At 49.0% G+C, this 27,066-nt stretch overlaps 1 protein-coding gene across 1 annotated transcript in view; it reads left to right on the forward strand.

Annotated features, from left to right (window-relative positions):
• Nucleotides 1–27,066, forward strand: part of GIPC2 (GIPC PDZ domain containing family member 2) — a 90,837-nt gene that overhangs the window by 39,888 nt on the left and 23,883 nt on the right. Inside the window, exons 2-3 of the mRNA XM_073643950.1 lie at nt 4,230–4,415; nt 21,490–21,670. Of these exons, the coding sequence (XP_073500051.1) occupies nt 4,230–4,415; nt 21,490–21,670 (367 nt within the window). The remainder of the gene's footprint in view (nt 1–4,229; nt 4,416–21,489; nt 21,671–27,066) is intronic.

Below are 27,066 nucleotides of genomic sequence, written 5' to 3' on the forward strand. Positions count from 1 at the left end.
TTTCGGTCACAGCTGATCTTCATCAGTGGACGGTTGTGTAGAAAACGAGCTTTGTATGGGACAAGTGTCCAGTAGGGGCGATCGCTCCAGTGCGGTTTGGTGCTGTGTAGGGGATTCTGGCAGGTAGAACACAGTGTCCACCATTTGTTTTGGGCGCCACTAGGAACAAATGGTGGACACTGTGTTCTTAAAAGGGAAAAAGGTCGTAATTTTTTTGCACAGATACCTGTTGCGACAAATGGGAAACCTGGGGTAGAGGGAATGCTAAATCCCCTCATTGTACTCACAGCTTACAGGTGCGGAGCTGTAGAAACACTGCATTAAAGGAGTTAAACAGGATTAGGGTGGTGTGTAGCACTGCAGCTAGTTTCTATTTAAGTGAATTTGTATGCGCTGCAATACCACACACAACCTCTGGACAGGGGTGGTGCTGTTTTTGAAAGAAAATAGCTACGTTTTTTTCTAATCCTTTTAATTTTTTTCATAATCTGGTTAGAAAATGTATGCAAATGAGTGTGGAAGTGCATTTGGGCGGGGTGATGCACTTGCTGACATAGTCAATTTACTTTGGGGTTCATTTGCATAAACTTTCTGATCTGTTTTCTCTGCACAGACTCATTATTTTGGGGTCATACATGGACTTGATGGAACCTGATGAATTTCGAGTCCCCCACACATGGTTTGCATGGAAGGATATAGAGGCAATGTTAGGTCTCAGCTGTGGAAATGATAAGAGTTAAAAAAAACTCCACATTCTGCAGACAGGAATACCTAGTCCATTAGTCTGTTGTTTTAACTCTTTCTTTTCCAGCATGCTCAGCTTAGAGGGATGCCTGTATGGAGGATTTGCATTTTGTAATGTGCAGCAGTAAAAGCGTCTCAAAGTCCAAAGTGTTAACTATTAAACCATTAGAAACTAAACGAAAACCAGGAAAGACAAAAGAAGCACAAGGATTTTTATATTATCTGTTTTGTATATTTTTTATATTTTATACTACAAATATTTAAAGGTATTGTGCCCACATAGAAAACGTTATGCCATATGCTGATTTATCTATATAAACCCCAAATGATTATTATTTACCCTCACCGGGTCCAGCGCAGACTCCCTGGTCTCTTTTTTTTGGCTGCAGCGGTAACGTGTAGCTAGCACAAGCCTATGAGCTCAGTGATTGGCTGCAGCGCTATTGACATGACATTGCAGCCAAGCAGCGGGACTGAGGGAGTGTAAGTAGTACTCAGTACATGACATACCGTGTTCTGAAAAAAAGACAGAATGGTAGAAAAAAAGTCAACGACGCACATCCCTAAATCATACATTGAAAAATGGAGACGCTACGGATCTCGGAAAATGGCGACATTTTTTTTTTTTTTTTTGTTACAACGTTTGGAATTTTTTTTTCACCAGTTAAATAAAAAAAGAACCTATATATATTTGTTATCTGCGAACCTGTAATGACCTGGGGAATCACAATAGCAGTTTTATCATTAATGAACATGGTAAAAAACAAACAAAAAACAATTGTGGAGTTGCACTTTTTTTTTGCAATTTCACCGCACTTGGAATTTTGTTTCCAGCACACTACATAGTAAAGTCAATGGAGCCGCTCATAAGTGCAACTCGTCCCGCAAAAAAAAAACAAGCCTTCACACGGCCGTATTGACCGAAAAAAAAAAAAAAGTAAAAAAGTTGTTATGGCTTTGGGAAGAAGGCAAAAATGGAAAATCCCAAGGTTGTGAAGGGGTTAAAAAAAATCCATGCGCACACCCTGTGTACAAAAAATAATGTAATTTTTAAAATTAATTCAAATTCAAGGACAAAGACAAAATATTAAAAGCACAAACTGTTGTGCTACATCATAAATGCAAATGAGTAATGGCGCTCTGTTTACACACCCTCCAAAAATATGGGGTAAGGGGCAAAGAACCCAGAATGACAATTGAATACTAATTGTACATGAGCATCAGGGCAAAATGCAGAAGAGGTGATGAGAATATGCTTATGTCAGTAGAAGGACCAGAAGACCCAGATGTGGCAGCTAGGAGGCCATGGACTATTCTGCCGCTCCTCAGGGGACATAACTTGCTAAAATGCAGCTTTTTTAGGGGATTTGCCCCTGCGGAAGCCGCACTAGAGCAGTGTGACGTGTGTAGTACTTACTGCCACACCAGGGTCTTCAGGTCCTCCCTTCTCTGTATACGTTTATGCACGTGCAGGCTTTATCTCTGACTTTTTTCTTGCTGCTACATCAGTACTAAGCAGCACTGTGAATCCAGCACTTGCATCATAACAAACACTTTCTATAATGAATCGGCAGAATGGAGAGCATTATACAGCGGCACTGAGCAGAGTAGCTTGAATCTATCAGTGGGGTGAGATAAAACAGTTACTAGAACACAGCTGTGGCATGGAAGACATTGTCCAGAAGTACTGAGCTGTTAGACTGTAAATCCAGTACTGAGGTGAAGGGAAACACTTTCTAGAAAGCATCAGCAGAATGGAGGACATTATTCAGCAGTACTGAGCAGTGTAGCTGTGAATCCAACATTGGGTTAAGAAAACTGTTTCTAAAAAGCAGCAGCAGCCTGGAGGACATTATACAGCAGTACTGAGCCGTGTAGATTAAATCTAACACTGGGGTGAGAGAAAACATTTACTAGAACACAGCTGTGGCATGGAAGACATTGTCCAGCCGTACTGAGAAGTGAAACTCTAAATCCAGTACTGAGGTAAAGGGAAACACTTTCTAGAAAGCATCAGCAGCAGGGAGGACATTACACAGCAGTACTGAGCAGTGTGGCTGTGAATCCAACATTGGGTTATGAAAAACAGTTCCTATAAAGCAGCAGCAGCAAGGAGGACATTATTCAGCAGTACTGAGCAGTGTAGCTGTGAATTCAACATTGGGTTATGAAAAAACAGTTACTAAAAAGCAGGAGCAGCAGCATGGAGGATATTATACAGCAATACTGAGCAGTGTAGAATAAATCTAACACTGGGGTGAGATAAAACAGTTACTAGAACACAGCTGTGGCATGGAGGACATTGTTCAGAAGTATTGAGCAGTGAAACTCTAAATCCAGTACTGAGGTAAAGGGAAACACTTTGTAGAAAGCATCAGCAGCATGGAGGACATTATACAGCAGTACTGAGCAGTGTAGCTGTGAATCCAACAATGGGTTATGATAAAGCATTAGAAAATAGTAGCAACATGTAGAAGATTATACAGGAGTACTGTAAAAAAATACTTCTTTCTGTATTTTTTCTCTATCGAGGACTTCTCAAAGTATCAATATCAAGATATTTTTATAAAAAATGTATCTATTTATTCTCGGGTTGTCCATTAAAAAGAATTATTGCAGAACGTACATACGATAATTAGTTACAAAGTGATTGCCCATTTGTCCATAATTAGCTTAATTGTTGAGATTCACTCATCTTTCCCTGGGATCCTGGATGGTAGATTGCGTCTGTCTGTGTCCAGCACATGTGTCCGGATGACACCATGTGTCCGGGTAAAGAACGTGTTTCCTTGGGCCTACATCAGCAGCTGTGTTACACACAGACCCTCATCCTGTGTCCTGTGGAATGGCAAGAGAGCCCCCCCCCTGTCTCTAACATGGGCTTTTATAGGCATATGGCACCTGTTCTTCTAATTATGGTGCTGAACTAAAAATGCACAAATAGCGCATGTCATCTAGAAACGATGGCTGATGCAATCTTATGTAATGTATGGTACAGAATTCAGAATAAAATGAATATCCATAATTAATATTTAACAAGTACTGAGCCATGTAGCTGTGAATCCAACACTGGGCTGAGACAGAAACACTTATTAGAAAGGAGCAGCCTAACCTTTTTATGCCTATTCTTGTCTGTTCCTCTCTCTGCTACTTCTTCCTCCTGACACAAATCCTCTGTCACTATGTTACTCACCAGTCTCTGGGCCGGCTGGTCCACACAGGATCTGTATACTTGTACTAGTATCACACATATATATCACAGTGAATCCTGTTCTTTCCTTGTTTCTGCGCCAAAGTGGGTGTTTCTAGAATGTTTTCTGGGTGGATCAGAGGCGGGGCGTAAAAATGTTTTAGGGTTTCCAATATTGGGAGGAACCTTCTCTGTGCAGATATCCAACCAGCCGGGCATCTGCATATCTACCATTATGAGGTGTATTTAATTATACGACTTTTAATCTTTTATTACATATTTGTTCTTTCTTCAGATCTTATTCTGCACCTTGAATACCCATAAAATCGACATGGATAAGCTCCTAGGGGGGCAGATTGGCCTGGAGGACTTCATCTTCGCCCACATAAAAGGTTCAAAGAAGGAAGTGGAAGTATTGAAGTCAGACGATGCTTTGGGGTTGACTATTACGGACAACGGGGCGGGGATTGCTTTTATAAAGGTAACGTTTTATCAGGTTTTTGATTGTTATTTTTTGTGTTTTTATGCTTTTTGTTTCTTTATTGAAACAAAGGGAGACCCGAGTGGAGGAGTTTACATTCGTGGCGTATGAAGCTTTCACAGGACTATAAGGATGAGCAGAAAGCTGCTGCTTCCTGCTCTCGGGTACAGGAGGAAGTGCAGCTCTGGAGTACAAACTGCTGATTAAACAAGGGTCAAGTTTGAGGGTTAATATAGATTTGATAGAGGATGATGAATGGCTGCCAAAGAGCACACGTGGCATAATAACTTATCACATGTTCAGACACACCGGTTTATTACCAGGTTACAAGGATTAAGATCTCAGGTGTCAGATCCGTATTTATTGCACTTTACCCAGGTGAAGTAAGGAAGGGCGCAGCAAGTGAGCGGGAGCTCCACACCGTGCAGAATTATATACGTCAGTAACTGAATGACCTGAGGAGCAGAAATCACCCGGGTACTGGCTACTGTCAGCTGCCAGTCATTATAGTGATGCATGGTATAGTGAGCTCATGTGGCCATACACATTAAATGAATGATATTGCAAGGATTGAGCATGTCAAATTACAACATGTCCAATCACTTTTTTTTTCCTAGCATAAAGTCTCAGCCAGAGGATTGTGTCAGCAGCTCGTTCCTCTCACACAAATATACTTGACTGAGCCAATACACGTGTAGAATGGGGTCGAAAAAACACGGAGAAAGAATTTTACTACAGTGAGTTCTGTGCAGAGATTGAAAAATAAAGGAGTGCTGGGAGATATTAACGAAAGCAGACTACACACATAAGAGTGCAGCTCTGGAGTATAATACAGGAGGTAACTCAGGATCAGTAATGTAATGTATGTACACAGTGACTGCACCAGCAGAATAGTGAGTGCAGCTCTGGGGTATAATACAGGATCAGTACAGGATCAGTAATGTAATGTATGTACACAGTGACTGCACCAGCAGAATAGTGAGTGCAGCTCTGGGGTATAATACAGGATGTACCTCAGGATCTGTAATGTAATGTATGTACACAGTGACTTCACCAGCAGAATAGTGAGTGCAGCTCTGGAGTATAATACAGGATGATATTTAGGATCAGTTCAGGATAGGATATAATATATAGATGAAGTTTATGTTTCTATGTCCATATGGTCTTCTCCTTTTTGGGGCATATTGCTGTACCGGACCGTGTGGCCCCTTTATCCTTACAGTTCCTTTTCTCGTGGTACCCTCTTAGCTGATACAATCTATATCTACACGTACGTCTATGGCGGGCGCCCCGGGGTGCCAGCTCTTATTTACACCGGCAGCTGATGATTTTCTCTCCGCTACACGTGGTGTGATATTTCTGGAGACGGCGTCTCACTGTTTAGGGGAGAAGGGGGCGAGCGTGGAGGTCACGGATACAGGCGTGCAGACAGGACTGGTAACACACACCCGCACCTACTGACGGATCTGTCATGAGAGGTGAATAGGAGAGCGCGGCTGAGATTGCCCGTGGACAGACCGGCCCTGGATCCCTTTGTCGCGGTGGATTTCTCTCTTAATGTTTCTTTGGTTTATTAATGAGGTTGTAATACAACAATTTTTCACAGCTGTGAACGTGTCGCTGCCGCACAGACGGCGATCGTCCTGTGTCATGTGACACCGGGCAAATATGGCGGCTGAGTTATAAAAAGTGCACCGCTCTCATCTAGGCATTATCGGGCCTGTTATGTATTGTAGGCGCTCGTGTACCGCCATAAGAAGAAATAAAAATCGTGATGAAATTGTAGCACCCTGAGGACTCGGCTGCTACAGGGGTATTGCACCTCAAACCAGAGGTGTGGTATTCCACTCCCGGGTAAGGATGGAGTGTGGAACTGAGCTCAGTTAGCTGCATGCACTACACACATCCCATTTCCGGGGGACAGAACTACGGTACTCCCACCAAGTAGATGTGCAGGTACGACAGCGTCTGTCCCTGGCTGGAGTGGGAGGGGGGGGTGGAACATCCCAGTAGTGTAGGGGCAGATAGGGGAGGGGCTCTGGGCATAGAGATAGGAGCCCATTGGGTGCTGGTCACCTGGGCTCACACATAGAGGGAGTATATATGGTGGGCACCATCTAGAGATAGGGTGAGTCTGGCAGGAGAGTTCTGAGGAGGAGTTCAGCCAGGAGGGCTGACAGGGAGCTGTGGCTCCGGCTGGGCCCAGCTCCAGGGCCAGGCCTGAAGCAGAGAGGAAGAAGAAAGGCCCAGAGACGCAGAAAAGAGGGAACCCTAAGATCCCAGAAGCAAACCAAAAAGGGTGAAGGGTTGGCAGAAGAGGGCACCGGATCCCAAGCTGGCGGAGGCAAAAGTAACCCTTAACCAGGAACCGGAGGTCGTGGGCAAGCTTTGCCACGACCCTCACCACATCCACCAGGAAGGTACACCAAGAGTAGGGTCAGGAAAGCCAGAGAAGGTTTTACCATAGAAGGCCCAAGGGAACCGGACAAAGGTGGATCCCTGGTGGGGACGGCCAGGAGAAAGAGAGAGAGAGGGAAGCTCAGGACCACGCTCCGGAACTGCCTGGGGGTTGGCCGAGTCCAGCACCTGGGGAATGCAGCACGGCTCGGGTGGTCACTCAAGGCCAGAGTGACTGAAGGAACACCTGTGAGTAAAAACCCTGAAACTGCATCTCACGTCTCTGACTCTCCTTTCTGCACTATCACTACCCCCATCATCCGCACCAGCTGCCCTGAGGCCATACCCCTCCCGTTGGGGGTTATACCACCATCGCTGCACCCATACTACCGGCCTCAGCGGACTGTTCTGCAGCGGCGGCCTTGTGACCGCAAATCAACGGGTGGCGTAGTCGACACAGAAACAACATCTACCAAGACTGCCACACACTTAGTTTGACACCCTGGGCACGGACCGGGTTACCGCCACGAGACTACTACCCCCATCTGATCCGGCTCCGGGTAAGCCCCCGTGCGCGCGATGCCGCACGACACAGCAGGCCCAGGGGCGCGTCAACTTTGGCGTAGTCGGCAGGATTACGTGCCCGCAACCGACGGGTACTGCGTGCCTGAAGAGAAGTTCACACTTACCGTAAAAAGGAGTCTCCCGCCAATTCCAGAGGGTCCCCGCCATCGGACGCCATCTCGGATCGTTTCCCGCCGTTTGCCCGCCATCTGCAGTCTTTTCCCGCCGTCCACGGAGTTTCCCGCCATTGGGAGACGGTTCCCGCCATCTGAGAAGATTTCCCGCCCTGGCAGAGCGGACGCCATTATGGGCGTGCCAGAGGGTGGTAAGAGACGACCTCCCATCGTGGGCCTGGTCCCAGAAGAGCGCCAAAAGCAAGGACCGCCCCCACCAGCAGAGACTGCAATGACAGAGATGTCCATCAGCGTGGGGGGACTGCCCCTGGAACTGACAATCACCAAGTTGCCCCAGGACCGCCCTCAGTGTGGGCGGATCAAGAACAAAAGAGTGAGGATGGGTGCAGCCTGGAGGAGTCTGGGGAGGTCGCACCCTGAGATGGAGGGAGAGTCAGGCAGCACCGACCCTGTGGTCAGGAGCCTGTTGCAAGCCACCACCCCACAAGACCTGGTGGAGATCTCGGCACAGCTCCCCCGAGACCGGGAGCGTGCACAGACCGCGCTGGAGGGCCTCGCACGGAGGATGGCCCAGGTGCAGCGAGAAACGCTGACTGAGTGGAGTAGGGAGATGGCCCGGCAGGCTGGAACCCGCCAGCGGAGCACGCCACCCGAGACGAGGAGTCTGACCGCCTCTGAGGATGGTGCAGGAGGAATGAAGGCCGGAGACGACGCCGTGGAAGGAGCTGAAGAGACGGAGGCAGGTAAAGGGGACGACACTACCCCAAGCCTAGAAACCGTGAGCCTGCCCCAGCTCCCCGTCGCAGAGCCCGAAATTCCCCCTACCGTGCCCGTCGCTGCACCGCCACCGCTCCAGACTAGGCCTCAAGCAGGAGCCGCGGCCACGCCCCCTGTGACGTCACGCGCCTCAACCCCGAGCGCGGCCAAGCAGGAGACGCCACCGGCCTGGTCGCTGGGCCAAGTAACCCCGGGCGCCGCCGTCTTCACGGTGCCCTTTACATTCAGGGTGCCCCAAGCCTGGTCGCAAGGCCTGGTGAACCCGGGCGCCGCCACCACAACAGCGCCCTCAACGTCCACAGCGCCACACCTGGGTGAAGACCTATTTGCCCAGCACACATGCCCGGATGGGCAGCCCTTTGTGTGGCCACCGGAGTTCCACCATCCCCGACTCCGGAAAGAAAGACCTCTGGATGAGCCCCTGATCCCGGCTCCGGCGCCCGTCAAGATGACCCCGCTCTCGTTAGAGGAGGCGCAGTTTGAGTGGGACCCCGCAGGAGGAGACCTCATCGGGTTCACTCAAGAAACCCGGGCGGCTGCAGCGGAGCGTGCAGAGTGCTGCCGCCAGCAGTTGGAAGCCTTTGACCGAGAAAGAAGAGAGAGGCGGGTCCGCGAGCAGCGGCTGCAAATAAAAAGTGCAGAACAGAAGAGCCGGACCAGGAGGAACCCCCGTGCAGCCTATGGTCCCCGCGCCACCGGGACCGTAATCAAGTTTCAACTGCAGCACGGTTGGGGTTTTATCCGGGACCACAGAACCCCCGGCGACGTCTTTGTCACCCGCAGGGACGTCGAGAGCCATCTGCCGGAGGGACACAGAGGACGTGATCTTTACCTGGGTGATGAGGTCACCTTCACCCGGCATCAATGTGCCAAAGGTCCATATGCTCTCCATGTGCACAGATTGACTGAGGAAGAGCTGCGGTTTGAGGAAGGTCAAGAGGACCCGGACGGGTCTGAAGATTACCCTCAAGAAGGAGCAGGAGGATGCCGTTATTAAAGTACGGTACAGTGAAGCTGTAAATAGTTACCCGTAAGGGTACAAGAACTGTTACCAGTAAAGTATAGTCCCCGTAGGGACCAGCAAACTGTTACCCGTGTGTCCCTATCCCTTAACAGGCTGAGGACTGTGAGCAGCCATCCCTTATTCCCACTGACCGAGGACTGAGAGCGGTCGTTCTTTCCCTCTACCTGGCCGAGGACTGAGAGCGGCCATACCCTTGTAAATAGTTGCGCTTCCTAAGGCACCCCCTACCGGTTTTATAGGAGGATTACTGTTTTCCTCCCAGTAACTGTGGCACTTTACCTGGTCACAAGTGCACAGTGGCCAGAAGCTCAAGAACATTTTATATAAAAGAGTTTTATATGAAAAAGTTTATATTGCTAGAATCTGATAATGTTTATAATGTTTTATATGTTGGTGTATGTTTTAAAAAGTTTGTATGTTTTGGTATGTTTTATTCTTTTTTACAGCCCGAGGATGTGCTGTGATTTACCAGGGGGGAATGTAGCACCCTGAGGACTCGGCTGCTACAGGGGTATTGCACCTCAAACCAGAGGTGTGGTATTCCACTCCCGGGTAAGGATGGAGTGTGGGACTGAGCTCAGTAGGCTGCATGCACTACATACATCCCATTTCCGGGGGACAGAACTACGGTACTCCCACCAAGTAGATGTGCAGGTACGACAGCGTCTGTCCCTGGCTGGAGTGGGAGGGGGGGTGGAACATCCCAGTAGTGTAGGGGCAGATAGGGGAGGGGCTCTGGGCATAGAGATAGGAGCCCATTGGGTGCTGGTCACCTGGGCTCACACATAGAGGGAGTATATATGGTGGGCACCATCTAGAGATAGGGTGAGTCTGGCAGGAGAGTTCTGAGGAGGAGTTCAGCCAGGAGGGCTGACAGGGAGCTGTGGCTCCGGCTGGGCCCAGCTCCAGGGCCAGGCCTGAAGCAGAGAGGAAGAAGAAAGGCCCAGAGACGCAGAAAAGAGGGAACCCTAAGATCCCAGAAGCAAACCAAAAAGGGTGAAGGGTTGGCAGAAGAGGGCACCGGATCCCAAGCTGGCGGAGGCAAAAGTAACCCTTAACCAGGAACCGGAGGTCGTGGGCAAGCTTTGCCACGACCCTCACCACATCCACCAGGAAGGTACACCAAGAGTAGGGTCAGGAAAGCCAGAGAAGGTTTTACCATAGAAGGCCCAAGGGAACCGGACAAAGGTGGATCCCTGGTGGGAACGGCCAGGAGAAAGAGAGAGAGAGAGGGAAGCTCAGGACCACGCTCCGGAACTGCCTGGGGGTTGGCCGAGTCCAGCACCTGGGGAATGCAGCACGGCTCGGGTGGTCACTCAAGGCCAGAGTGACTGAAGGAACACCTGTGAGTAAAAACCCTGAAACTGCATCTCACGTCTCTGACTCTCCTTTCTGCACTATCACTACCCCCATCATCCGCACCAGCTGCCCTGAGGCCATACCCCTCCCGTTGGGGGTTATACCACCATCGCTGCACCCATACTACCGGCCTCAGCGGACTGTTCTGCAGCGGCGGCCTTGTGACCGCAAATCAACGGGTGGCGTAGTCAACACAGAAACAACATCTACCAAGACTGCCACACACTTAGTTTGACACCCTGGGCACGGACCGGATTACCGCCACGAGACTACTACCCCCATCTGATCCGGCTCCGGGTAAGCCCCCGTGCGTGCGATGCCGCACGACACAGCAGGCCCAGGGGCGCGTCAAAATCATCCGTCACTGCTGCCTGGGTGACACTACCATGTGGATACCCGTGTGCGGCTGGCACTGCAGGGAGGGCACAGTACTAAAATACTGATAATCTCCTCCCGGACTGGGAAAGTACCTTACCTTGAGAATACAACACTAGACCACACTTACTAGGCAGATTTTGCCAAAAAAACGTTCTCGCCACATTTGGAAAATGGCAGGTTATGAAGCCATGGTTTACATGGAGAGGTCTACAAGTAGGACTATCACAATACCCGTGCAGTATGGTAATTTATCAATCTAAGATTAATATGCTCTTTAATACGCGCTTCCCACTTTGTTCTTTAAGACTTCTCTTGAGCTGCACCAGTCCTCTGGGATGTGCTACCCCAGACAATCAGGCTAATTCCCCACATCCACAGTAAACACATATCTTCGTAGGCATTGCTTCTCTAAGCCGACTGCTTTTCTTTTATCCATCCCTTTCCTCAGAACCTTATCTTTTCATTTGAGAACATCCCCCACACTCCATGCCCTTAATAGCAGTAGTGGTGCGGGCATAGTAAATGTAAAGGGGGCAATATGGCTGAGAGGAGGTACTGCAAATGGGACACTGGGGTCGTGGTCGGGGAAATCTTAGGTTTAATGGCTTGAAATTGGGTATTGTGATTGTAAAGGGGGCACTGTGATTGTAAAGGGGGCACTGTGGTCAGGGGCATTGTGACTGTAAAGGGGGCACTGTGGTCAGGGGCATTGTGACTGTAAAGGGGGCACTGTGGTCAGGGGCATTGTGACTGTAAAGGGGGCACTGTGGTCAGGGGCATTGTGACTGTAAAGGGGGCACTGTGGTCAGGGGCATTGTGACTGTAAAGGGGGCACTGTGGTCAGGGGCATTGTGACTGTAAAGGGGGCACTGTGGTCAGGGGCATTGTGACTGTAAAGGGGGCACTGTGGTCAGGGGCATTGTGACTGTAAAGGGGGCACTGTGGTCAGGGGCATTGTGACTGTAAAGGGGGCACTGTGGTCAGGGGCATTGTGTCTGTAAACGGGGCACTGTGGTCAGGGGCATTGTGACTGTAAAGGGGGCACTGTGGGCAGGCGCATTGTGACTGTAAAGGGGGCACTGTGGTCAGGGGCATTGTGACTGTAAATGGGACACTGTGATTGTAAAGGGGGCACTGTGGTCAGGGGCATTGTGATTGTAAAGGAGGCACTGTGGTCAGGGGCATTGTGATTGTAAAGGAGGCACTGTGGTCAGGGGCATTGTGACTGTAAATGGGGCACTGTGATTGTAAAGGGGGCACTGTGGTCAGGGGCATTGTCACTGTAAAGGAGGCACTGTGGTCAGGGTCATTGTGACTGTAAAGGGGGCACTGTGGGCAGGGGCATTGTGACTGTAAAGGGGGCACTGTGGTCAGGGGCATTGTGACTGTAAATGGGGCACTGTGATTGTAAATGGGGCACTGTGGTCAGGGGCATTGTGATTGTAAAGGAGGCACTGTGGTCAGGGGCATTGTGACTGTAAATGGGGCACTGTGATTGTAAAGGGTGCACTGTGGTCAGTGGCATTGTCACTGTAAAGGAGGCACTGTGGTCAGGGTCATTGTGACTGTAAAGGGGGCACTGTGGGCAGGGGCATTGTGACTGTAAAGGGGGCACTGTGGTCAGGGGCATTGTGACTGTAAATGGGGCACTGTGATTGTAAAGGGGGCACTGTGGGCAGGCGCATTGTGACTGTAAAGGGGGCACTGTGGTCAGGGGCATTGTGACTGTAAATGGGACACTGTGATTGTAAAGGGGGCACTGTGGTCAGGGGCATTGTGATTGTAAAGGAGGCACTGTGGTCAGGGGCATTGTGATTGTAAAGGAGGCACTGTGGTCAGGGGCATTGTGACTGTAAATGGGGCACTGTGATTGTAAAGGGGGCACTGTGGTCAGGGGCATTGTCACTGTAAAGGAGGCACTGTGGTCAGGGTCATTGTGACTGTAAAGGGGGCACTGTGGGCAGGGGCATTGTGACTGTAAAGGGGGCACTGTGGTCAGGGGCATTGTGACTGTAAATGGGGCACTGTGATTGTAAAGGGGGCACTGTGGTCAGGGGCATTGTGATTGTAAAGGGGGCACTGTGGTCAGGGGCATTGTGATTGTAAAGGAGGCACTGTGGTCAGGGGCATTGTGACTGTAAATGGGGCACTGTGATTGTAAAGGGTGCACTGTGGTCAGGGGCATTGTCACTGTAAAGGAGGCACTGTGGTCAGGGTCATTGTGACTGTAAAGGGGGCACTGTGGGCAGGGGCATTGTGACTGTAAAGGGGGCACTGTGGTCAGGGGCATTGTGACTGTAAATGGGGCACTGTGATTGTAAAGGGGGCACTGTGGTCAGGGGCATTGTCACTGTAAATGGGGCATTGTCACTGTAAATGGGGCACTGTGGTCAGGGGCATTGTAAATGTAAATGGGGCACTGTGGGCAGGGGCATTGTGACTGTAAAGGGGGCTCTGTGGGCAGGGGCATTGTGACTGTAAAGGGGGCAATGTAGTCAGGGGCATTGTGACTGTAAATGGGGCACTGTGATTGTAAAGGGGGCACTGTGGTCAGGGGCATTGTCACTGTAAAGGGGGCACTGTGGTCAGGGGCATTGTGACTGTAAATGGGGCACTGTGATTGTAAAGAAGGCACTGTGGTCAGGGGCATTGTGACTGTAAAGGGAGCTCTGTGGGCAGGGGCATTGTGACTGTAAAGGGGGGCACTGTGGTCAGGGGTATTGTTACTGTAAATGGGGCACTGTGATTGTAAAGGGGGCACTGTGGTCAGGGGCATTGTCACTGTAAATGGGGCATTGTGACTGTAAATGGGGCACTGTGGTCAGGGGCATTGTGACTGTAAAGGAGGCACATTGGTCAGGGGCATTGTCACTGTAAAGGGGGCACTGTGGCCAGGGGCATTGTCACTGTAAATGGGGCATTGTGACTGTAAAGGGGGCTCTGTGGTCAGGGGCATTGTGACTGTAAATGGGGCACTGTGATTGTAAAGGGGACACTGTGGTCAGGGGCATTGTCACTGTAAATGGGGCACTGTGGTCAGGGGCATTGTGATTGTAAAGGGGGCACTGTGGGCAGGGGCATTGTGACTGTAAAGGGGGCTCTGTGGGCAGGTGCATTGTGACTGTAAAGGGGGCACTGTGGTCAGGGGCATTGTGACTGTAAATGGGGTACTGTGATTGTAAAGGGGGCTCTGTGGTCAGGGGCGTTGTCACTGTAAAGGGGGCACTGTGGTCAGGGGCATTGTGACTGTAAATGGGGCATTGTGATTGTAAAGGGGGCACTGTGGGCAGGTGCATTGTGACTGTAAAGGGGGCACTGTGGTCAGGGGCATTGTGACTGTAAATGGGGTACTGTGATTGTAAAGGGGGCTCTGTGGTCAGGGGCGTTGTCACTGTAAAGGGGGCACTGTGGTCAGGGGCATTGTGACTGTAAATGGGGCACTGTGATTGTAAAGGAGGCACTGTGGTCAGGGGCATTGTGACTGTAAAGGGGGCACTGTGGGCAGGGGCATTGTGACTGTAAAGGGGGCACTGTGGTCAGGGGCATTGTGACTGTAAAGGGGGCACTGTGGTCAGGGGCATTGTGACTGTAAAAGGGGCACTGTGGTCAGGGGAATTGTGACTGTAAATGGGGCACTGTGATTGTAAAGGGGGCACTGTGGTCAGGGGCATTGTCACTGTAAAGGGGGCACTGTGGCCAGGGGCATTGTCATTGTAAATGGGGCATTGTCACTGTAAATGGGGCACTGTGGTCAGGGGCATTGTGACTGTAAAGGGGGCACTGTGGGCAGGGGCATTGTCACTGTAAATGGGGCACTGTGGTCAGGGGCATTGTGACTGTAAAGGAGGCACATTGGTCAGGGGCATTGTCACTGTAAAGGGGGCACTGTGGCCAGGGGCATTGTCATTGTAAATGGGGCATTGTGACTGTAAAGGGGGCACTGTGGGCAGGGGCATTGTCACTGTAAATGGGGCACTGTGGTCAGGGGAATTGTGACTGTAAATGGGGCACTGTGATTGTAAAGGGGGCACTGTGGTCAGGGGCATTGTCACTGTAAAGGGGGCACTGTGGCCAGGGGCATTGTCATTGTAAATGGGGCATTGTCACTGTAAATGGGGCACTGTGGTCAGGGGCATTGTGACTGTAAAGGGGGCACTGTGGGCAGGGGCATTGTCACTGTAAATGGGGCTCTGTGGGCAGGGGCATTTGACTGTAAAGGTGGCACTGTGGTCAGGGGCATTGTAACTGTAAATGGGGCACTGTGATTGTAAAGGGGGCACTGTGGTCAGGGGCATTGTGACTGTAAAGGGGGCACTGTGGTCAGGGGCATTGTAACTGTAAATGGGGCACTGTGACAGTAAAGGGGGCACTGTGGTCAGGGGCATTGTGACTGTAAAGGGGGCACTGTGGTCAGGGGCATTGTAACTGTAAATGGGGCACTGTGATTGTAAAGGGGGCTCTGTGGGCAGGGGCATTTGACTGTAAAGGTGGCACTGTGGTCAGGGGCATTGTAACTGTAAATGGGGCACTGTGACTGTAAAGGGGGCACTGTGGTCAGGGGCATTGTGACTGTAAAGGGGGCACTGTGGTAAGGGGCATTGTGACTGTGAAGGGGGCACTGTGGTCAGGGGCACTGTGACTGTAATGGGGGCACTGTGGTCAGGGGCAATGCATCCTTACTGGTAGCGGGGCAGATATGGGGCACTGCTGCTGTGGCACGATATAATATCACCTTTACCTGGGGGCAAATTAATATTTGGTGCAAAACTCATAATGCACCAAATACCTGGGAAAGTACAATATTGGCATCAGAAACCCTCCTTTTCTTCTGTTTGTGCCTCCCTTTGCTGTTACGGCACAACTCCGGGGGTATTTTGAGGGCGTCGCGCTGATTCGCTGTCTATAAATACAGAGAATGCGGAGGGAGGACCCCCCACTGTTTACACAGACGGGATAATATTTCGATGGTATGTGCGGACTCACAACGTCCTGGAATTTGCCTAAACTTTGCTCTTATAATTATTTCTGTATTCCAGTGTAATTCCCGTAAATGGATAGTGGGATAACAAGTGGGGTCCAGAGTACAGGGGAGCTCCCACTCAATTCCACAACAAACCCCCGTATCTCTTGATTATGGGGGTCCCCTGGCTTCTGGCCATGGCATTCGATAGAGGACGAGGGCTATAAACTAAATCTTTGCTCCGGTGCAGGAAGCCTAGCTATGACTCTGATCTCCATTGATGTAAAGAGCTGAGGAAGCAGCTGGTGTTGACATGTGGGGGGTGTAGCACCCAGTTCTCCTGACCGGTGGTGGTCCTAGAGGCGAGACACCGCATATACAGTACAGACCAAAAGTTTGGACACACCTTCTCATTTAAAGATTTTTCTGTATTTTCATGACTATGAAAATTGTACATTCACACTGAAGGCATCAAAACTATGAATTACCACATGTGGAATTATATACTTAACAAAAAAATGTGAAACAACTGAAAATATGTCTTATATTCTAGGTTCTTCACAGTAGCCACCTTTTGCTTTGATGACTGCTTTGCACACTCTTGGCATTCTCTTGATGAGCTTCAAGAGGTAGTCACCGGAAATGGTTTTCACTTCACAGGTGTGCCCTGTCAGGTTTAATAAGTGGGATTTCTTGCCTTATAAATGGGTTGGGACCATCAGTTGTGTTGTGCAGAAGTCAGGTGGATACACAGCTGATAGTCCTACTGAATAGACTGTTAGAATTTGTATTATGGCAAGAAAAAAGCAGCTAAGTAAAGAAAAACGAGTGGCCATCATTACTTTAAGAAATGAAGGTCAGTCAGTGCGAAAAATTGGGAAAACTTTGAAAGTGTCCCCAAGTGCAGTTGCAAAAACCATCAAGCGCTACAAAGAAACTGGCTCACATGAGGACTGCCCCAGGAAAGGAAGACCAAGAGTCACCTCTGCTTCTGAGGATAAGTTTATCCGAGTCACCAGCCTCAGAAATCGCAGGTTAACAGCAGCTCAGATTAGAGACCAGGTCAATGCCACACAGAGTTCTATCAGCAGACACATCTCTACAACAGCTGTTAAGAGGAGACTTTGTACAGCAGACCTTCATGGTAAAATAGCTGCTAGGAAACCACTGCTAAGGACAGGCAACAAGCAGAAGAGACTTGTTTGGGCTAAAGAACACAATGAATGGACATTAGACCAGTAGAAATCTGTGCTTTGGTCTGATGAGTCCAAATTTGAGATCTTTGGTTCCAACCACCGCGTCTTTGTGCGTCGCAAAAAAGGTGAACGGATGGACTTGACGCGCCCCCTGGGCCGTGTGTGTGTGTGGGGATACCCGGAACCGGATCCTTTGTGGATGCTGGGGGTTGTAGTGCTTGCGTGGCGGGGACCCGGTCTCGTGGCTCAGGGTGGTCAACCCAAATGGCGGTCTATTTATAGGGTTTTGTGATTAAATGTCCGACTACGCCACCCGTGGATTGCGGTCGGAGTGAACCGCCGCTGCAGGGCAGACCTCTGAGGCTGGTGTTGTGGGTGCAGCTGAGGGTAGTATAACTCCCCACGGCAGCAGTAACCACACGGAGTCTGTCATGCAATTCAGGGTCTTTACTGTTGGTGGTATTAAGGGACCCGTCTGGAATACAGGTTAACAATGGAGGCCTGGTCAGTCTGAGAGCAACTGGGAAATCCCGCTGGTCAGGGGGAGTTTGTAGGCCTACCGTGCTGACTTCACTCTTTCTTGGCTATCCCGCTGTAGTGTGGTGGTAGCCCACATCTCTGAGTGTACCGTGTTGTTCTCGCCCGTATGACTGGCGACTCGGGCCTTCCGTACCTCTCACCCCTCCGGGGCAGTAGTGGTCCCTCTCGTGTGGCTGAGCCTCCGGGCTTCCTTGGGCCAGAGGACTTGAAGTCCCCTTCGTGATGGTTTTCTGCTGCTGGGCTTATAACCCTCACAACCTCGGACTCCAGTGTCCGGCTTTGCAAGTCTCTAGCCAGGATGAGCTCTGCTAACTCCCCTCCTGGCCTTGTGTTCCTCCTCTGCCTACAGGGACTCCTCAGCCTGCTGCTGACCTGTCCCTATCTGCAACTTCACTGGAACCTTGTCTGGAACTTGTCTCTAACTTGTCTGGAACTTGTCTGTCTAACCCCGCCCCAGATCCAGTTTATAAAGGGTAGGTTTCTCCCCTCCCTGGACTGAGGCAGGAGGTGCTGCATGCTAATTGTCCCCAACCAGGGAACCTCCCACCTGCTCTCAGACATGACATTGCTGCCACTGTGGCGACCAGACCTGGGGTGCCACAGACTCTACATGCCTGGTTCCCACCGTGAAGCATGGAGGAGGAGGTGTGATGGTGTGGGGTGCTTTGCTGGTGACACTGTTGGGGATTTATTCAAAATTGAAGGCATACTGAGCCAGCATGGCTACCACAGCATCTTGCGGCGGCATGCTATTCCATCCGGTTTGCGTTTAGTTGGACCATCATTTATTTTTCAACAGGACAATGACCCCAAACACACCTCCAGGCTGTGCAAGGGCTATTTGATGAAGAAAGAGAGTGATGGGGGGCTACGCCAGATGACCTGGCCTCCACAGTCACCAGACCTGAACCCAATCGAGATGGTTTGGGGTGAGCTGGACCGCAGAGTGAAGGTAAAAGGGCCAACAAGTGCTAAGCATCTCTGGGAACTCCTTCAAGATTGTTGGAAGACCATTTCCGGTGACTACCTCTTGAAGCTCATCAAGAGAATGCCAAGAGTGTGCAAAGCAGTCATCAAAGCAAAAGGTGGCTACTGTGAAGAACCTAGAATATAAGACATATTTTCAGTTGTTTCACGCTTTTTTGTTAAGTATATAATTCCACATGTGATAATTCATAGTTTTGATGCCTTCAGTGTGAATGTACAATTTTCATAGTCATGAAAATACAGAATTTTTTTTAAATGAGAAGGTGTGTCCAAACTTTTGGTCTGTACTGTAGGTACTTACAGCATCCTGACAACATGCTATAAACACTCCACAAGACTCATTTACAGACTCATTTCTAGTAGGATAACTGGAAGCTCGGGGCCCCAATGCAGAATCTGCAACACGGCGCCCAAATATCACAGGTATCTAATATTACTGATTGCCTTATAATATGGTTTACAGGGACCTTATGGGTCCACATAGACTCCAAGAGTCTTGAGAATGGAGGCCCCCTCCTGCACACCTGTGAATGAAGAGGAGGCTGCACCTGGGAGGCTGACCCTATTAACTTCTACGGGAGTCCCCAAAGTAGCAGAACAAGCCTACAACACCCCCATGTATTCACGCTCAGATAAAGCAATGCTCCATGGGGTGCCCTCTGACAACGTTCTGCTCTCAGACTGGCCTTACATCCTCCTGCATCCAAGATGGACACTGGGGTGGCATAGGGGGCAGTGGTGAGTCTGATCCACGCCAGCACAGCACAGGAAAGTCAGGGGAGGTCAGACTTATTACTGTGCACCCCGTGGATGCAGAAGGACCGGAAGGCACCAAACAGACTGTACATGACAACTGTGTAGTCACTATCCATTGTCAAGAAGGAAGGTCCCTTTAATACCCGGAGACTGTCAGCAAGCTGGTGCTGGCAGATATTCTGCTTTTATTATGTAATCGCTGTTAATTCTTTGTTGATGTTGTATGATGTAAAGTTGTCTCAGTTGAAGCAGAACTTTATTTGTGCGGAACTGAGAATTGATTTGTGATTTGGGTAAATTCACTCTTTTTACGACCTAACAAGCCTATATTATAATAACAGTGGAGAACCTCTGTACATGATAAGCCTCTCTACATACAGTCATGGGCAAAAGTGTTGGCACCCTTGTAATTGTCCCAGATAATGAAGTATTTCTCCAGGACAATCATTACAATTACACACGATTTGTTATACACAGTTTTTTTTCCTTTCCTTGTGTATTGGAACAACTCAAAAAAACAGAGAAAAAAAGGCAAATTGGACATAATTTCACACAAAACCCCAAAATTGGTCGGACACAATTGTTTCCCCCCTCCTTAATATTTGGTTGCACCCTTTGGAATAAATAACTGCAGTCAATCACTTCCTATAACCATCAGCTTCTTACTCCTTTCAGCCGGGATCTTGGACTCTTCTTACAATCTGCTCCAGGTCTCTCATATGTGAAGGCGTCTTCTCCCAACAGCAAATGTAAGATCTCTCCACAGGTGATCAATGGGATTTAGATCCAGACTCCTAGCTGCCACTTCAGAACTCTCCAGCGCTTTGTTTCCCTTCATTTCTGGGGGCTTCTTGAAGTATGTTTGGGGTCATTGTCCTGCGGGAAGTCCAATGACCTAGGACGTAATCCCAGCTTTCTAACATTGAGCACTACATTGCCACCCAAAATCCTTTGGTAATCTTCAGATTTCATGATGCTTTGCATACAGCCAAGGCACCCAGTTCCAGAGGCAGCACAACAACCCAAAACATCTGTGACCCTCCACCATATTTGACTGTAGGTACTGTGTTATTTTATTTGTAGGCCTCATTTCGTTTTTGGTAAACAGTAGAACGTTGAGCTTTACCAAAAAGCTCTTTCTTGGTCTCATCGGTCCACAAGACGCTTTCCCAGAAGGCTTTTGGCTACTCACATACATTGTAGCAAACTGTAGTCTAGCTTTTTATGTCTCTGTCAGCAGTGGGGTCCTCCTGGGTCTCCTGCCATAGCATTTCATTTCATGCACATGTGGACGGATAGTTCGCACTGACACTGATACCCCCTGAGCCTGCAGGACAACTTGGATTTCTGTGGAACTTGATTGGGGCGGCTTATCCACCATCCGGACTATCCTGCGTTGCAACCTTTCATCAATTGTTCTTTGCCGTCCACGTCCAGGAAGATTAGCTACAGTGCCATGGGTTGCAAACTTCTTGATTATGTTGCGTACCGTGGACAAAGGAACATCAATTTCTCTGGAGATGGACTTGTAGCCTTGAGATTGTTGATATTGTTACAATTTTGGTTCTCAAGTCCTCAGACAGTTCTCTTCTCCTCTTTCTGTTCTCCATGCTTAGTGTGGCACACACAGACACACAATGCAAAGACTGAGGCAACTTCTCCCCTTTTTATCTGATTTCAGGTGTGATTTTCATATTGCCCACACCTGTTACTTGCCACAGGTGAGTGTGAATGAGCATCACATGCTGGAAACAAAGTTGTTTACCCACGATTTTGGAAAGGTGCCAACAATTTTGTCCTGCCCATTTTGGTGGTTTTGTGTGAAATTATGTCAAATTCGTCTTTTTTTTTTCTGTTTTTTTTTTTTGTCTTGTTTCAATACACACAAATTTCAAGGGTGCCAACACTTTCGGCCATGACTGTAATAACAGCGGAGTACCTCTTTATATGGAAATATTGAACGCACCGATTCACAGATCTATTTCCTCTTTTCTCTTTACAGCGTATTAAAGAAGACAGCGTCATCGACAAAGTCAAAGTCATAAACATTGGAGACCATGTTGAGTCCATTAATGGGAAGAATATTGTAGGGTCGCGCCATTATGAAGTTGCCAAGATGTTGAAGGAGCTGGAGAAAGGACAAACGTTCACCCTGAAATTAATCGAGCCCGTAAAAGCGTTCGGTGAGTGCGGTATTTCACATTCACGTTGCCAGTTTTCGGATGTGCTGTTTACATCATGTGATCATTGTTTAATACTTGTAGAGTCGAGCAAAAAGACTGCCAGGTGATTCAGTGATCTTGTCGGTGGTCCGTGGCCCCCAGATCAGAGCCCTGCGAACCTCCCCCCTATCTGCCGGCATCTCCTTCTATCTGATTAGTTGGCCTGGTGGTGTCATGTGTGACACAATGATGTCACGAGGGGTCTTCTAATCAGAGGAGACGCGGGGGACACTGGCAGGTAGGTTTGGAGGGCTCTGGTCTGGCAGCCACAGACTACCAACATGGCCACTGGACCAGGGTCCTGCGAGTCTTTTTTATCATCTCTAGCAAACAATATATGCCATCTCAAAGCTCTATTACAGAGTTGTAAACTTTTAGCAAGTAGCCTGCTTGCTGATGGTTTCCAGTTGGAATTAGTTTTTGTCAGCATAGAAAAAAGTACAAAAAATCTCCACAGTAAATGAAAAAAGAAAAATAAAAGGTTTCTTGTTAGTAGTATACAGTTAGAAAAGCTTTCTGTTCTCTCCTGCAGTATAAGACCTCTATCACTGACAGATGGGGCCTGACGCCTCACGGATGGAGCATGATGCTTCACGGATGTTCTGACACCTCAGGGATGGAGCATGATGCTTCACGGATGTTCTGACACCTCTCGGATGGGGCATGATGCTTCACGGATGTTCTGACACCTCTCGGATGGGGCATGATGCCTCAACGATGTTCTGATGCCTCATGGATGGGGCCTGATGCCTAATGGATGAGGCATGACGCCTTACCAATGTTCTGACACCCCACAGATGGGGCATGATGCTTCAAGAATGTTCTGACACCTCTCGGATGGGGCATGATGCTTCACGGATGGGGCCTGAAGCCTCATCGATGTTCTGACGCCTCACAGATGGGGCCTGATGCCTCACCGATGTTCTGATGCCTCACAGATGGGGCCTTATGCCTCACGGCCAGGGCATGATGCCTCAAGAATGTTCTGACACCTCACGGATGGGGCCTTTTGCCTCACGGATGGGGCCTTTTCCCTCATAGATGGGGCCTGACTCCTCACGGATGGGGCCTTAGCCTCGCGGATGGGGCCTTAGCCCCATGGATGGGGCCTGACGCCTCGCGGAGGGGGCCTGACTCCTCGCGGATGGGGCCTGATGCCTCGCAGATGGTGCCTGACGCCTCGCGGAGGTCTATGGGCCACATTAAAGGGCCCTTAGAACGTATTTTTGCACTATGCAGACTTATGGCATAAATGAATATTTTATTAGTCGGGCTCCAGAATGCAGCAGGGAAGAGGCGGCCATGTACCGGGTCATACGGACACATCTGAGCGCTCACCAGGTCATCCCTATACCCCATTAGAATAAATGGGATCGTGTCATTGCCAGAGGGCGACTGAATGAAACCTGTGGCCCTGAGACCGAGTCCAGGCTGCATCGTTGGGCCCCCAGAATGCGGCAATTTGACCACTTAGAACGTCCTTGTCCATTGCCGTGTGAACACCTTTATGCTGAGACTTGTAGTTCGTCAGCAGCTGGTAGGCTTCAGCCCTCATAGGTCCGTTGCTTTGCCCAAGGTACAGGCCTTTGGTTCTCTGCGGCTGATAGAAGGAAGGGACATACATTCGGTGAGCAGAGTCACAAGTAAGACGATCCCCGAGGAAAGACGAGAAGGGAAATGGATAGAAAAGATACTGAAAAGTGTATGTGGCTGATAAGTGCGGAGGAGTCAAGTTCTCAGGAGGAGGAGGGGGCACAGCGAGAACACGAAACACCGGGGGCTACACCGCAACCATGTGCTGGGGGTACAGAGATGAAACGTCACAGGTCGCTGCGCGGAGGGATCACCAGATCCCAGGATCACCGCTCATACAGCGTCCACTGCCACTATGACCATTCTGTTATAAAACACTGATACACACGTGTCTTGTGGGGTGTTCCCGGTATACGGCAGGTCTTGTGGGGTGTTCCCGGTATACGGCAGGTCTTGTGGGGTGTTCCCAGTATACGGCAGGTCTTGTGGGGTGTTCCTGGTATACAGCACGTCTTGTGGGGTGTTCCCGGTATACAGCAGGTCTTGTGGACTGTTCCTGGTATACAGCAGGTCTTGTGGGGTGTTCCCAGTATACGGCAGGTCTTGTGGGGTGTTCCTGGTATACAGCACGTCTTGTGGGGTGTTCCCGGTATACAGCAGGTCTTGTGGACTGTTCCTGGTATACAGCAGGTCTTGTGGGGTGTTCCCAGTATACGGCAGGTCTTGTGGGGTGTTTCTGGTATACGGCAGGTCTTGTGGGGTGTTCCTGGTATATTGCAGGTCTTGTGGGGTGTTCCTGGTATACGGCAGGTCTTGTGGGGTGTTCCTGGTATACAGCAGGTCTTGTGTGGTGTTCCTGGTATACAGCAGGTCTTCTGGGACATTCCTGGTATACGGCAGGTCTTGTGGGGTGTTCCCAGTATACGGCAGGTCTTGTGGGGTGTTCCCGGTATACGGCAGGTCTTGTGGGGTATTCCCAGTATACGGCAGGTCTTGTGGGGTGTTCCCGGTATATGGCAGGTTTTGTGGGTTGTTCCCGGTATACAGTAGGTCTTGTGGGGTGTTCCCGGTATATGGCAGGTCTTGTGGGGTGTTCCCGGTATACGGCAGGTCTTGTGGAGTGTTCCAGGTATACGGCAGGTCTTGTGGAGTGTTCCCGGTATATGGCGGGTCTTGTGGGGTGTTCCCGGTATACGGCAGGTCTTGTGGGGTGTTCCCGGTATACGGCAGGTCTTGTGGGGTGTTCTTGGTATACGGCGGGTCTTGTGGGGTGTTCCAGGTATAAGGCAGGTCTTGTGAGGTGTTCCCAGTATACGGCGGGTCTTGTGAGGTGTTCCCAGTATACGGCGGGTCCTGTGGGGTGTTCTTGGTATACGGCGGGTCTTGTGGGGTGTTCCAGGTACACGAACATGCTCCTATTTTGCATGCATACTAACTTATACTCCAGTTAATTTTTTTTTCCGGTTAAGTTTCAGGTTTCTTCATTTAGCACAGGTAAGAGTGTGGCCTCCCTTTCTTTGCGTTGGACATTACATTTATTTACCTTCCCATTTGCAGAGTATCCATATTCAGGACCTGGTCCTGCTCTACCCTTATTCACATTGATGTCACTTTGACACATGATGAGGTTTTAATACTAGAGGTTAGGACCGTCCCGATTGTGGTATACATTGATGCTGGTGGGATGGCTTTTACGCTTTGTTTGATCAAAAGTGGTGTTTACAGGGGGCCTATGTTGTTTATACGCACTATTGCTTTTACTTATAGCAGGGTATATATTCATTTTGTTTCTGTCTTGGGTTTTGGCTATAAAAGGTGTCAGAAGATGCCGCGTAATGCTGATTGGTGCACGTTTATGGCAATATACACCCCTGCTCACAGAAGGCTTATTTGATGCAAGGAACGAAAATCATGCCACTTTCATTACCAGCATAGTACGGTTGTAAAGTAGGCGCTAAAATAGCATTTGTGTTCAAAGGGTTTCAATCATCTAACACCCCAGTCTTCTGCAATCCTTTATCTTCCACTTTCTTTTGTCCTTGAAAACTAAAAACTAAATGCAAAGTGCAGAACTTTTTTGGGCTGCCATTTCAGTAGGGCCCACTAGGTGGAGCTGACACCTTGCAGTAAACGCTCGCCTTTGTCGCTGGCGTTTATGTTGCGCAGAACAATATTTAGCTGCCAATTAGCGGCGGCTCCTGTGTTTAATGGAGGGGATTTGTCTGATTTAGAAACTAAACATGGAACATAAAGGGCAAGTTTTGATAAATAGAATCCAGTAACAAGGGAACAATGTAACATTCGGCTAATACACTAATGTTCTCCATTTCTTATTTGCTGCATCAGATTCCTGTTTAATTAGATCAGTGTTGGCATTTGCAGAGTACATGGAGGTAGCCGCTTTCTTTCCTGGAGTAATGTATATTCAATTAGTACCTGTTCTTACAATGACAGCAATGTCACGGGGACGTTTCGGGCTGCTCAGAGGCGCCGCGTGTCACCTCGAGTCTTATTCATTCTCAATAATATGAAAATTAGCAGAATGCATTTCCCCCAAAGTAAAAAAAAGATCATGTATATATATATAATTCCTAAGTTATTCTAAGCATTTCCCGCCCCATGGCATCAATATACAGGAGCTATGCCCGCGCCATTCGTAGTGGACGTCACCTCTGGTGTGCTGCACCATTCCGCTGCTTACTCTGATCCAAGTCGCTCACTCTATTAGACATACATCATTTTTTTGTGACTTCTAAGAGAATCATGAATTTCATACATTTTTACAAGTGTTATTTTTTATTTAAAGTGTTATTTTATGCAATTCTAAATGGTTGCTGTTGTTTACAAGAAAATGAAAAGAAACTTTGTAACATATCTCATCAGAGAGTTCTATTTCTTTCTCCACTTGTGAGACACTTCTTTTCCCCTCAGGCCTCCTGAACTCGCCATTCACTCCCGAAAAATCTGCTAAAATTCCTTCTGCCCTTTACAAGATGGGTGCCAGGTAACTCAGGGATCAAATTACAGCTGTCTATTGCAGTCTATAGAGGTGGGAAGGGAGAGGGCTTTGGAGCACAGGTAGAAAGAAGCATAGAGACACACAGAAACCTCTATTTTATTTCTATTGTTTTATCTCTCACAAAAGTTGGATTCACAGCTACACTGATCAGTATTGCTGTATAATGTCCTTCATGTTGCTACTGCTGTTTCTTGTAGTTTATATTACTCCAGAGCTGGAGCCACAGCTGCACTGCTCAGTACTGCTGTATAATGACTTCCTTCCTGCTGCTTTCTAATAAGTGTTTTTTCTCACCCCAGTGCTGGATTCATAGCTTCACTATACACTATATTCAGTACAGATCTATGATGTCTTCCATGCTGGTCTGTTTTCTACTAAGTGTTTTATCTCACATCAGTGCTGAATTCACAACTTCACTGCTCAGTTTTGTTCTATCCTCTATGCTGCTTCTGTACATGTTATACTTAGCAGCAGGAGAGCAGGAATCCCTCATGTCTGTGTGTGCTTTATATGGGGGACATCATAGCAGCTGGTCTCTATCTACCAGCTCACAGACAGCTGTCTATTAAGATCTTTAGAGAAAAGAGGAGCAGGTGGGAGGAGCCGTGAGATAGAGGAGGCACAAACACACTCAAACCATGTTTGTTACTTTCTAGTAAGCATTTTATCTCACCCCACAGCTGATTTCACGGCTACACTGCTCAAAACTGCTGTATAATGTCCTCCATGCTGCTGCTTCTCACGCAGGTGCTAGATTCACAGTTAAATTGCTTACCCCTTCTGCATAATGTACTCTGTGCTGTGC

This window comes from Phyllobates terribilis, unplaced genomic scaffold (assembly GCF_046119375.1).
Source record: "Phyllobates terribilis strain yellow unplaced genomic scaffold, ASM4611937v1 Scaffold_8__6_contigs__length_399053987, whole genome shotgun sequence".
Lineage (NCBI taxonomy): Eukaryota > Metazoa > Chordata > Amphibia > Anura > Dendrobatidae > Phyllobates > Phyllobates terribilis.